The 14058-nt window shown below is 48.4% G+C and overlaps 1 protein-coding gene across 1 annotated transcript in view; it reads left to right on the plus strand.

Annotated features, from left to right (window-relative positions):
- Wdfy4 (WDFY family member 4) overlaps positions 1 to 14058 on the plus strand; it is a 229913-nt gene that overhangs the window by 162195 nt on the left and 53660 nt on the right. The window contains 3 exon segments of the mRNA XM_040747730.1: positions 5299 to 5419; positions 7763 to 7848; positions 9696 to 9758. Coding sequence (XP_040603664.1) covers positions 5299 to 5419; positions 7763 to 7848; positions 9696 to 9758 — 270 coding nt within the window.

Raw genomic sequence — 14058 nt, forward strand, 5'->3', positions numbered from 1 at the left:
GAAAGGAAAAGGGGCTCCCCTCTTTTCTCCTGGAAGCCAGCCACGCTTCTAACTCCTGGTATATGCGATTCTCTCTGACAAATAAATATATTGTTTTCCCTATATAGCCTCGAGTATCGTTATAGGTTTGAGCACGCTATCATTCTGGAACAGAGCATACACCATGCAGGGACATTTACATGACCATCCTTGGGATGTGTCATGACTCTGATGTGAAGAGAGAGGGCTGCTTGAAGATGTGCCTAAGATCTAACAATGAGTAGGATTTGAATAGGACGTTTGAGCCGTCATCCAGGCCTGGTGGCACATGTATTATCCCAATACTCAGGAGGCCAAGGCGAGAAGATCCCAAGTGTGAGGCCAGCAAGGGCTACAAGTGAGAATCCTACCCTGAGAAAACAAAATACAAAACAACCGAATGAGGAAAGAAACTAGAGTCTCCCATCTTTACCCCAACTCATAGCAGACATCACCAGCGGGAATCCTAAGGCCTTCCTGTGGTGACAAATGTTTAGTGTTTTGGTATTCATCTAGCTTCTTCTGACCACTCTGTGCACAACCATTCAAATCCAAACTGACAGTGTTTTGCAGATTGTCCAGTTGTGTGTGTTCTTGTGGTCCTTGTTCTTCAAGGATGGAGAGTTTTTTTCTTCACCCTGGTTTGTAAAGGTTCCTAGGGTGACCAAGTGGTTTCTTAGCCTAGTGACTTTCAAAGTGGCTTACCCCAGCGTCACCTGGAGAGATGATCAGAACACAGACTTCAGTAGATGTGGTAGGCTCTGGTATTTTGCCAGCTCTTAGCTTAGGTTGATTTTACTAGTCACAGGGGACCATACTTAGAAAACCATTGTTTTCAGATGTTGGCAAAGAATTCGATATTGACCTCTCAATAGTAAGAATTTTAACTCCCCGTCGTCATGATTTCCAGCTGTGTCAGGAAGCCAGAGTTAAGGGCTATGCAGAGGAGTGTTTGCCAGAGCACTCCATTTAGATTAGGGTTGAGACTTGCTTTAAAATCCTCGCTGACCTCCTCTCTGCTAATTTCCATCTTTTATTCATACCCAAACCTCTCCTATTGCTGCAAGTCTTTGATGATTTTCCAAAGCTGGAGGAGCATAATTAATACTTGGCACACTCCTCCATCGTCTTGCTCATGTTTTATGGATACTGATCAATACCGACAGTGTGTCGGCAGGCTGGCCCTTCTGAGCTGATGGAAGCTCTCTGCTCTTTCTGGTTGCTCAGCATGCCCATGTAATGACATGCACAACCAATGGCTTCGCGCCTCGCCTAAGCTTGGATCCTATTGATCAGCTACGCTTTGTTTTAATCATCAAGCTGTCTATCCTTGCACTTGTAACAGAAGCCCAGCAGTCAGTCGGGCATTTGATTTGTAATGGCGAGAGTGGCTTTCTTGTCTGGAAATGCACTTTCCTAGGAAGTAGGTAGAGTGGAAACAACGGACGACCTTGAGGTATCTCCAGGGAATTGCCTGGTATTTTTAGTTCACCCCAAGGAAATGTTTGTTAATCAGACAGTCGCCCCCACCCCGCTCTCTGCTGGTCTTGTGTATAGCTTGGGAAAGTGCTGGTACTACCAGAGAGGCAGCTCTCCCAGCCAGGCTCACAGATCATGTCAGATCAATGAGGATTAGGCCTTGTTTTGACCATGGAGACTAAGCAAGATACATAAATAAGTCTGTTAAAAATAAAGCTGGGCCAACCCTGAAATGCTTCTCTAAAAGCCATCAAGTTGAGCACAGCTGAGCATTGGACCTTGGAAGAGGCTCACTGATGCACCGTAAAAATATCCCTAATCAAGCCCAAGAACACGGTGAGTGTCCCATCACTGGACTTAGGTGTCTTCTGCAGAAGTGGGGTAGCTCCTAAGACGCCTGGCTCTTAGTTACACTGTGCTCCCTCCGGGTCTGGAAGGTCAGTGACCTTATTAGTTCATTAGGGCTGTCAAGACTTAGGGGGCCTAAAAGAACCACAGAATTGTATGGTTACACAACCTTGTAAGCCAAAAGGATAGATCAAGGTGTCAGCAGGAACCCATTTTCTCAGCTGCCCATGGGAAGAAGCCTTCCTTTCTCCTTGGCTTCTGGTGTCTGGGAAATCCTTGGAATTCCTTGACTTGCACACAGACGTATCCCACCAGCTCCAGGGCCCACTCCTCCTCATGTCTTCACATCATCTTCCTGTGTGACTCCGTGTCCTCTCTCCCCTCTTATGAAGCCATCAATTGTCTTGGATTAGAGCCCATTCTTTTTATTATTAACTCGATGACTTCCATAATCATCCCATTTTTTAAAAAAATAAAGTCACATTCTGACATAAAAATATCCCTTTGGAAGTCACAAGAGTGGCATTCACCAGAACCTTAGTGGCCAGGTACTAAACCCCATGATGTTGGACATCATTTCTCTGTTGAATTCAACCCCACAAAGTTACTAAACATCCATCTCGTGCTTTGTAGCTCCACAGACACAAAGAGGTGAGACCACAGAGGAGTTTATGATCCCTGAGAGACTCCAGCCATAAATTTCAAATATCATTCTGACAAAATTAAGTGACTGCAATACGAGCAAACTGAAGTATATTTTGTTTTGTTTTGTTTTTTGTTTGTTTTTTGAGGCAGGGTTTCTTAGTATTATTGTGAAGCCTGCCCTGGAACTCGCTTGGTAGAGCAGGCTGGGCTTGAACTCACAGACATCCACCTGTCTCTGCCTCCCGAGTGCTGGCATTAAAGTCATGCACCATGAATCCCCCACCCTGAAGTATATTTTATTTTGAAACCTACTTCAGCTGTCAAAGTCCAGACCAGTAAGTGTCATGACTATCATTTATCTGGCATAGTGGATTTCCCTCCTGTAGCTGTTAAAAGTTATACCAAGGCCACTGCAGACAATTTCGTATGTCAAGGTGGTTGCCTGAAAGTAGAATTTTGAACAGCGTCCTATGAACTGTAACTACAGGTCCACCCACTGATGAGTAGTGGCCACTTTCTTCCCATTCACCCTAGACACCTGAGTGCTGACTCATTTAGCATGATATGTAAGAAGAAGTGTTTCCCACCTCAACTTGGAACTCAACAATGGGTGTAGTTCAGCTTTTCTGCGGATCCATGACTGCCCTATATGGTTACTCAGTTTCTATAAGCACGAGAAAAAGAAATGACTGTTTCATTTCTCCCAAAAGCTCTTGGCATATTCTAGTACATTCTTTCTCAGCCTGCCCATGTGTCACAGGTGTCAGTTGAGGAATCCATATCATGGGCTCGCTGAAAGGAGGGAGACGTGGAAGAGCTCTGTGAAAACTCTATGGGAGCCTTTATGACTCCAGGGGCATTGTTGAATGAGCTTGGGTTTAAGAGTCCAGAGGACCTGTGTATGAACGCAGTAACAAAATGTGACCTTGAGGAAGCAAGGCCTCTGGCAAGCGGCTTCCAGGTTTATAACTGGAAAGGGCCACGGCACATGTTCAAGGGAGACTCACTTAGGATCAAAGTAAAACGCTAGATGGGGAAGCACGGAGCAGCTAGGGAGCATGTCAGTCACGCAGCTCTGGGCTCAGGGGAAGCTGAGGGGGCAGCTTTGCCCAGCCTGCACATGAGGAGGACCTAAGGTGTAGAGGGTATTTTCTGTGGGTCTCACAGGAGCCTGTGGGGGCACTAAAAGGATTAGTGATTGTCATTCCAGACCTTGACCTGGATGCTGTTGGCTTAAGCCAAGAGTGGGAGTTAGAATTATCACCATTGCCCCCTGAACATCAGAAATACTTAGCAACAGCTCTGCTTAGACCCAGCAGAGGCCCTGGGAATGCACGATGGACCTCAGTCAGCAGAAACTTTGAATTAAAGCCAAAGCTTCCAAAACCAAAACCACATTTTCTGTCTGATTAGCCCTACAGTGATGTGGCTCAGAGCAGAGTGTCCAGGAAGGCATTCTCAGAAGGGCCAGGAGGGGTTACAAGGAGCCTGCGTTTGCATCTTACAAGCTCTCTGTATAAGGTGCTACCCGGAGGGTTCAGGCTTCTACGCTGTCCTGTAGGAGCCTTCAGCTGGACCCAGAAGTCCACACTCTTCATAGTATGGCACCTGGGCCCCTGGCTAGACTAGAAACTCCCACCAGGTTTGTGACAGTCTGACTCCTCTCTGGTATAGATGGTGGCATGGAGGCCTCATGGGCTTCACTGGGGCTACCACCAGGGAGATTTGAAACAGTATTTTCCCCCACATTCCCAGGGTTCCTCCGCCTCTGGTCTCTCTAGGCGTATGATCCAGACTGATGTACTGGGGCAAGTGTCGTTTCTATTAAAGGGAAGTTTTTTTATCAGAGTGGTCAGAAAGTTTATGACAGCACACACACAGTTTAAGATAAAATAAAATCTAGGTAAATGCAAAGTGATAACTACCTCACCTAGCTTTTCAGAAATGGATGTGTCTGTAAAGAGAGTTCATTTTATCTCCCCAGACCCCACCTGTGTGGGTGCTGAAAGCTCCCCTACTCACCTCAAGGTGCACTGGCCACTCAAATACATAGAATGTTCTCCTGCGTGGGAACACATATTCAGACAGATCCGAGGTTCTCTGCCCTCTCCATTACCTTCAAGGGGGCAGGCTCATTCTGAACCTTCCGATGGATGGAAAGCCTCCTGAGATCTCTGTGTGGCCCCATTCTACCTTCTGGGTCCTCCATGTTGCAGGAGGTGGGACCCAGGTGACATGTGGCTTTGCTCTGCCCTTTGGTAGGATGCTGGTTAGCCCTCAAAGGCCTAGCTTCACAGAATCCAGAAGGCACTCCCTTCTCCCACCCAAGCCTGGATCTTGCAAACCAAATGAGCTCTAGTTAGTTCTTTTGTCCGTGTGATTACACTGAGTCTTCTAATTCAGTGGACCTCCATTCCCAGACAGGCGCATCCAGTAACTCTGGGTGGTCCATCTGAAGAGCTTCCAGGGCCACTGAAGATGCGGAACTGGGTCCAAACCATGTGGTGTAACTAATTTGCAGACTTCCGAATGCAGGGACTGTTCTCACACACCCAGGCCCCGCAACCCGGGTCAACACAACTCCCCTGAGGAGGCTGGCACTCAGCCTAGGGCAGAGCAGAGCCGACTTCTGGCACTCAGCTCATCAGGTCAGCCGAGGCCAACAGAGCAGGAGGCACAGCAGGGCCTCCCTCCCTGTGGCCCTGAACACTGCAGGGCCTGGAGAGGGTAGCGAGTGGGAGGAGCCTATCAGTACCTTCTCCTGTGGATGTCCCTATGTGTGTGTCACACGTCATGTTTCCCTTTCAGCATCAGCGACCCCTTCATTTTCAATATGTGCAGCAAAGACAGGTCCTCTGACCACTACTCCTGCCAGCGCCATGCCTACGGTGACCTCAGAGAGCTCCGGCCGGCCCGCTTTCTCCTGCAGGTTAGTGAAAGGCCTCTGACCCACCCAGGGTTTGCTCATCCTCACAAGTGAACCAGCGTCATCAGAGACACCTGCCTGTGACTCCGCTTGGCTCCTGTGTACAGCTCAGGACTCTTGTGGAGAAGCCACGAGTATTACTCCTCTGGGCATCATCTGGTTCCCAACTGACTTCAAGTTCGGGCAGCCACCGCAGGCTCTCCAGCCAGGCCTTTGACTTCTTGTTCTTGTTCACTGGGCCTTCTAGGAGTCAGCATCTTCCCTGTAATACAAAACTGCACTGAAGATTTAGGAGTCTGGGGCATCACAGAGAGCTGGCTATCCTGAATACCAGTCCCCTTCCTGACTCCCCCCAGAACTTCCCTAGCTCTGAGCTTCTCATTATCTCCCAGCTAAATGATTTAGGGGCCTGATGACTTCCCCTCTGATGAGCCTCCCAGAGCTTCCCCACTGACTACAAGGCCCTGTCATGTGCTGAACTCAAATGGAGGCTCCTGTGAGAGAATATGGCCTCATCCGCGTGCTCCTGCAGCACTTTCTGCCTAGAACATTCTGTTTAGAAGCACCACCTGCAGCATGGGTAGGAGGAAGAGCTCTGGGGCTCAGTGGCCTACACTCCAACTTATCTCTATCAGTCTGACCTCAGCAAGGACAGGGCTGCCTCCCAGGCCTTCGAGGCAGCTTCAGGACACAAGGAGATGAGAGCCTGGTAGCAGGAGAAAGGACCAGGGCTCATCCCTTACCCTCCTTGAAGGCTCTGGGATAGTTCTCAAGGACAGGGAGGAGCACTATTTAACCTGCAAGAACCTACTAAGAGCTCCTTGGATTTGTGGCTTCATTTGAGGTGTGTGGAACAGTCTAATTCCTCATGCAAGCCTCCTGTTTATTCCCCAAAATGGAAGCTCAGGGAGACCTTTCAAGGGAATATATTCTAGAGTTCCAGCTACCCTGGGGACCAGGGTCTACCTCCACTAACTACTTTTCCTCCATTTTTGCTACTTTGCCTGGTAATTTTGCTTTTTTTTCTGACCCTGAGCTCTTTCAAAAGGAGAGGAGGGAGTGAGGGGGTACATTATAGAAGTCCCCAGCAAGGTGGCTGATCTTAGGCTTCATACCCACTGTGGCTCCGCTGGTCATGTCCCCAGGCCATCTCACCCTCCAGGCGTAGGCAGCCATGCCCTACCTTTCCCACACGGCACATACAGCACTGAGTGCATGTCAGACACGCAGGAACCTTTCCTGGGTTTCTGTGCTTGCCTCATGGGTTTTGCACGTAGCAAGTGGCACCGTGAGTAGGTTTCCTCTTTCCCAGGAAATAGTGATTGCTTCCAAGGTGGTTGTGGAATTCAGAGGGGGTGGCATCTTTGTCACCAAGGGGCAGAGTGGCCGATGGAGAAGCTTTTATTATCCAATTCTGGGTTCTCCCAGGAGAGTCAGAGCCTGCCAGTCTAAGGGTGTGGGCAAGCTGTAGCCTCAACGGAGGGGATTTCCCCTTCTGTCTTCCTGCTATTTATGTTTCTCTTTGTAGAGCTATTTTATGTCTAGGAAGAGGACTTGAAGGTGCCCACACAAACACCCCTCCTGCTGGGAGAACTTGGTGGCCCCCCCAGGAGAACAAGTGATGCTTGCTGCTAAATTTATAAACCCAGACTCAGGTCTGACGCTTGGCCCTCCATGTCCAGGCTTCAGGCTCCCTGGCTGGCCCTCCCTCCAACTCTGTGAACTCTCCTTCTCTGATGCCATGCCATTCCTGAGATTCAGCTCATATCTGGCATTGTGGTGTCCCTTGTTCCAAGTCTGTCATGTGTATCTTGGGACAGTAGGAAGGGAGAGAGGGGAGAAGAAAGGAAAGGAAACAGCAAAAGGAAAAGGCAAGAGAACTACGTAGAGTTTGTTCAGGCATCACCGTGTTCTGCCACATCGGGATGACTTGGCAACACGCCTGTGAGAAGTGCCCCATCATAGTCCTGTGTCTACAGATGAACACGCAGTGGCCTTCAGATGGAGAATTGATTCCTGCTTTAGGCAACCAAGTCCGTGACCTGGGAATGTCATGCAGCTTGGGTGTGCAACTGAGCATGCTCTCCCTCTGTCTGCTCTTCACCCATCCCACAAATGAACCCTTCACCTCCTGCCTCATCTGCAGGTGTCGTCTGTGGCCACGCCCCCTGCTCCACGCCCCCTGCTTACCCACCACCAAGGTCTTCACGTCCAGGAAGGGGTCTGCACTAACCATAGGGTTTCCTACCACAGAAACCCCCATGGCAAACCGCCACCCCTCTGTCACCCACAAGCTCCTCTGTTCTAGGAGTTATCATTTGTAGTAACAGCAGTTTTTCTGTATAGGATATCGCCCTGGAGATCTTTTTTCAAAATGGGTATTCCAAGCTCCTTGTCTTCTACAACAACGACAGGAGTAAAGCCTCCAAAAGGTAAGGGCCTTACAGATTCTTGTTTCCAAGAAACCCATCCTAAACCCTGGGCAGAGAAATGGAGACTTCCCAGCTCTATTCTTGAGAAAAGGTTTCCCAACCCCTGGTAAGCAGAATTTAGGCCGGGTATAAGGAAGAACTTCCTAACTTTCCAGACTGAGCACAAAAGAGGTAGAGGAGCCTCATCTCTGTGGCAGCCAGCAGTAGTGATCAAGGGGAGAAAGACATGCTGACACAGGCTCTTTAAGGAGGTGGCTGTGTAATGGACCTTCTAGAACATTTTGGCTGTATTTTCTAATTTTCCAAGTCATTTTTTTTTCTTTTGGCTTAATCTCTCTTTTGGATTCCAGTTGCCAGTTTTAGTCATTCCAATGTCATATTTTACTGGAAAGAACTCCAGAGCATGATTCCCACTTACATGCCGAAGCGTCTCCTCTAAGAGAAGCTGCCCTTCAGCTCCTTCTCTTCTCCAAATAGATGAATTCATCTAAGACACACCGGCCCGCACACAGTTGCTTGCTACTATTGTTACAGAAGTTACAGAGACAGGGACAGGTCCACAGAGAAAGGACGCAGAGAGAAGGGCAGTCTCCTGGTCACCAGCAGAGCAAACGGGTGGGGGTGGGGAGGGAGGAGCAGGTGGTCTCTGATCTCTGACCTAGAGAGCTTCTGGCTTCACCTTTCTGGTGGCCCTGGCCGGTAAGGGACCCCAGTGCCAGTCACCATACCCAGTACTCGGGCTGGAATGGACGAAAACGGGTACACGGGCCTGTGTCTGCCAGAGTTACCCTCTTGGGGTCAGCTGCTCCCTAAACCCGATGCTGTCTGGATGGGCCGAGCAGACACGTGACACTGTTGCCTCACGTGCTCCTCTCTCTTCTGGGTGTGGACGAGGGTTTCTCGCTGTTGTCTGGAAGCCTCCTTACACATCTCCTTTCGGCCACTCCAATGGTGTTTGAGATAACCAGTTTGCAAGGGGACAGTTGATTTGGTGTCACATGTTGGAGGTCCCAGTAACTTGATCAGATGGCTGCGTCACTCTGGGCCTGTTGTCATGCAGCATGTCATGCTAAGAGCATGTGACAAAGGCATCATTTCATGACAGGGGAGTAAAGAGCAGCAAAGGGAGGCCGCTGGGGTCCCACAAGCCTTACCCCCTCTGAGGAGTGGATGGGGGGGGTGGCGGGGGGGAGGTGGGGGTAGGAGAAGGAGAGGGAGGGGGAGACTGGTGTTGGTGTGTAAAATGAAAAATAATTAAAAAATGGCAAAAAAAAAGAGAACAGGGTCAACAATGACCTAAAGACCTTCATTTTATCTCCTCTCCCCAATGTCCCACTACGCTCCAATAACCACACCCTGGGAACCAAGCCTTTCCCCAGGGTTTCTGAGGGGGCCACGTGGCATTCAAATGTGAGCTGAGAGCGTCGGCTGTGAGCATGGCCTAATGTGAGCTCTAACGCATTCCGTGTGCTCTGAAAGACTTAAGATGGCCCTCAAGCCCTCAGTGACACACAGGAGCGTGAAAAAGTAGTTATCAAACTGGTCATGGAAAGGTGAGTTGCCTAGGCCCTAAAAACAACCTTCAAACCCCTTGATTCTGTAACTGTTGTTTTCTGCCGTTGCTCTTATTAATGGGCCTAGCACGTGTGACGCAAGGGACTGCCAAAGGGTACCGCAGAGGCTCCTGAGGCCTGCCTGGCAATCAGGACTGCAGGGCAGGAGGGAATGAGGGACGTGGATGTGTGTGGGTGGGGGCGGTGGGTGGGGGGGTGGGAGATGGGGCACGCAGAGCTAGCTGGTGGGAGAGCCATGGCTCTGCTCACACAAACCCTTCTCTTCTTGTTTAGCTTCTGTGCTTTCCAGCCCGGCTTGAAAGGAAAAGTCGGCACAGAGGATCCCTTCAACCTAAGGTAACATCAGGGCAGGGCGCACCCCGGCCCGCTCTGTCTTCATCCTTTCCCACTCTGGAGCCTTGCAGAGGACACCACCATTTGTTGCAAGTTTTTCCCAGTCTGCCTACATCCTTCATCTTCCTCCTGGAGATTCTGCTTTCAATCTGACTTGTACAGAGAGGCCTGGAGTGCCCACCTCCACGGGCTCTGACAGTCTCAGGCCTGAATAGCTGGTATCCCCTGCTGTAGAAGGGTTAGCCCCAGCACAGCCTGAAGCAGGCCCTCAGGAAGGGGTGTGCAGCAGCCATGAGAGTTTCTGGATGTTCAGAAACTAAATCAGTGCTGTCTGAACATGCTTACTCAGGAGATCCAAAACTCTTCAAAATCTGAATCAGGGAGCACCAACAGGATGTCACAAGTAAAAATATCTATGCACTACCTCAGGTGACACATGGGTTACAGTTGGTCAAGCATACGAAAAATATTGTATACAATTGTCTACAGGCTTTGTGTAGAGAGAGGATCTATGCAAAAAGACCATTGAACCTGCAGACGTGGGAGTCGCACTGACTGTCAATATGAATTTCTTGGTGAGAATTACATCCCAGACCCAAGACACCTTATTATATATACACAAATATTCAAAATTCCAAAATATCCCAAATCAAAGCATTTCTAGTTTTAAGCATTTAGGATAAGGGCTACCCAGAGTGAGTGGTGTGTGAATTAGATGGGAATTTAAAAGCCCGTTGTGTGGGTCATCTTGTTGGAGAACGGTATGCTCTCTGGTCCCAAACTTAACACCTCTGTAGGTTGCCAGCTCCCTGGAAGGCCAAGCTAGCATCAGCAGATGTTTTTATTTCTGATGGGAGTGAGGATAGGAGGAAAATGGGACTGGTCTTACTCAGAAGCGTGTCTGGGCAGGACAGGTGCCAGGCCAGGAACGGTACTTAGTAAATTTGTATTCAGTGTGGATGGGTCTGACCAATTTATTCAAAATATTGATAGCTTGTGATGCGTGGTGTCTGGTTCTCAACAAAGGAACAAGTGAAACCACCCCAGACTCTCTTATACTTGCTGGGTTCGTTATATTCTCAAGAGGAGCATACACATCTCAGTTTAGTCTAAGAAACACAAGAAGGCGTGGTGAGGGAAGGCTTAGTAAGAAAACCAAACTTGAATTAAGACTTGGTCAATGACAGACCTATCATGCAGGGAGCCAGGAAGAAATATCCCTGGGGTCGGGGGCAGAAGAACAGCCCCACAGGGAGATTGGCTGGTCTGGCAAAGGCTGCTGCACCAGAATGCAGGGAACTACTGGGCACAGATAGAGGCTTAATGGTGACTTTGTGGTGTCCTGGAGGGATCTTGAGAAGGTAGGGGGCCGAGGGACCTGGATTATCTTGAGAAGAATTATGTCGGCAATTAAGTCAGAAATAGACCATAGTGGGTCAAGGGCAAGAGTTCTGCGTCTGCTGCAGTGACCCAGGGCACCAGTGCTGGTCAGAGCGAGCAGAATGGTGATGTGAATGTTCCGACAGTGGACAGATGATGGGATGGGATGGCAAGTGTGAGGTGTTTGTGAGAGGGTGGACTTGGAGAAGGCAAAAAGGTTCGTTCTGTCCTGCGGGGTTGGAAACGGAGTGGGGACAGTCAGAATGAGCTGCCGTGGGGGCTGAGCTGACTATCAGGAGCTCTGTCTGGATGTGTGAATTTGGAAATGTGTGCCACTCTTCTTCAGGAGGGGACCAGGAGACGTCGTATAGACCATTAGGAATCTGAACTTTCGAGTTTAAGGGGGAGATCCTGACAAGATGTAATTTGAAGTAGTATTTTGAGCCAAGTGAGTGGACAAGGCCAGCAGGTGAATGCATGCATGCTGGAAGCTGTGGCTTGCCGTCAAAGTGGGGACTTCCCCTTGGGCCAGCTCTGTTCTAGGCAGGCTTTAAGAACACGTTGGCATCAATGTTCCCAGTATCTCTCAACAGTCACATAGGAAGTCCACCTCATGCCACGTACCGTAATTTTAGCAAAGCATCCGCAAACTGATTTTCATTTCCTGAACCTAGTTTCCATCTCATCTGAGAACCAAACAGACTATTTCATTGGTCAGTGCAGGGAAGCGTGTTTACTAAGAAGCACTTGGTGATCCCCATCGCTGTCTCTACCCAGCCTTAGGCTAGCGTTCTCAGGATCTTAAAGGGCTCTTCCTCTGCATTACACACCCTCTGCCACAGTTTCTAGTCCAGCTAGAGAGGGGGCCAGGCAGAGAATGGGTGGAAGAGTGTAGACGATGAATCGGCTGTTCCCACCGCACCGGGGAACCCTGACGGCTTCAGAGGGTAAATGACAGTTCTCTGTGGTGGGTCAAATATTTGGGAACTCCTCGCTCATCCATAGGTTGACCTTGTGCACCTCCTTACATGTCTGGAGCAGCTTCTTTTAGGTCGACTCTGTGATGGTTTTTCACTCTGTGGCAAGACCTGCTTGGGTCATGCTGTGTCATGCCTGGCACAGTTCACAGCATAGGCCCAAGAATGGAGACCCTTGTAGAAACCCCTGTCATCCTCTGGGAACAGAGGACACGCTGCTCTAGAGTTTACAACAAAACTCGTTTTTCAATACGATGGTTTTCTGTTCACTTCCTTTATAAATTCTCTTGGAAAGTAATAAAAGATGAGGGATTTAGAATGTGGTTGATAAGAAGCTAGGGAATTCCTGTAAGAGGGTGACCTTCTGCAGTTACAGTGCCAAGGGCACAGTCTTAGCAGCCTGGAGCTCTGCATCAAGTTTCCCTTTCCTACCATGCATCCACCTTCAGCCCCCCCTCCCCAGACACGGGTGTAATGGCCTAGCTCAGGGGCTGGCTATCTGTAACGAGCACGATCACTCTTAACAAAGCTCATTTCTGCTCCCCCCTGAATGGAGCAATATGGTTCTTGGGTTACTTGGTGATCCGAAGCCCCGAGAGGTCCACGATGGAAGATGAAAAACCCATCCCTCTGTGCCCAGGGAACAACAGTTATAACCGGAGGTAGAATAAATGCTGCCACAAACTCAAGATGAGTGTGACAACCAGAACTCCAGCACTCAGATACTTCTTACGCATTCCTGAAGCAGCATGGGATTGGGGACAGATGTGTGAAGGTCTAGGAGTTGTGGGGAGCAGCTTAGTCATTCATCCACCCCAGAGGCTCCCTGTGCCCAGCTAACTTCATGAAGCCTAGAACATAGACACAGAAGCCATAAAATTTTTTTAAGGCAGATTTCTTAGATTCTGCAAGGGTACAATCAACAATGAGTACTTTTAGATGAGTCCAGTGAGCTGCAGGTAACGTGTTCTTTTGCTTGAAATGCCTTAGCTCTGTGGTATGGCTGAAAAATTGCAGCTCAGGGCTTACTTGGTGTGCTAGAGTGACTCTTAAGCCTGTACTGGAGAGGCGCACAAATATCTGCTTGTTACTGGGTTCAGACTAAGTTTTTTAAGTATGGTCTTAAAAATAACTCTAGTTCACAGGAAGTTGCAAAACAGTAGAGTCTCTATATATGCTTCATTTACTCCCTACCCTCCATGGGAGCAAATGGTTTAACCACTGACTTATACAGTTTTTATAACCAGGGCCATTCCATGTATATTTGCAACTGTATGATTTTTGTCATATGTGCAGACCCATGCAAGTGCCACCATAATCCTCGCGAGTAATCATTTCATCGTTATAAAGATAGCTCTCACCCTGCCACTTCACTATCAGACTTACCCTGCAACTACTGGAAATGACTCACTTCCCTTCTCAACTTTCACTTTGTTAGGTAGAGACTGTCCTATAAATATAGTCACATTGTGCAATATTTGGAGACTGGCCCTTCAAAACCTAGACTAATACCACTGAGATCTGTCCAAGTTGTTGCATATTCAAATAGTATGTTTCTTTTTATTACTAGGTAGCACTCTATGCATGTTGTGATACCAGAGTTTGCTCAGCTACTTGTAGACTGAAAGCCATTTGGTTGTTTCCAGGTTGGAGCCACTACAAACAAAATTGACCATTTATATTTAGTGCAATTATCAAAGTGTTAGAACACAAGCTGGCCATTTTAATTTTTGTCTGTGCTTTCCTTGATTATTCCAGTTTTCCTCTTGCTGCCTTTTTGTGTACAACTAAGGGGACAGTTAAAACTCTATTTTAGCTTGTCTATAGCATATTTGAGTACATTTCTCCATATGCACATCTTATACATGTTTTACCTCCTTGATGTATGTAATTATATACATGTAATTTTTGCAAATTACTATCTATTAATGTATGTACATATATAA

This window comes from Mesocricetus auratus, unplaced genomic scaffold (genome assembly GCF_017639785.1).
Source record: "Mesocricetus auratus isolate SY011 unplaced genomic scaffold, BCM_Maur_2.0 Super-Scaffold_100006, whole genome shotgun sequence".
NCBI classification, from domain to species: domain Eukaryota; kingdom Metazoa; phylum Chordata; class Mammalia; order Rodentia; family Cricetidae; genus Mesocricetus; species Mesocricetus auratus.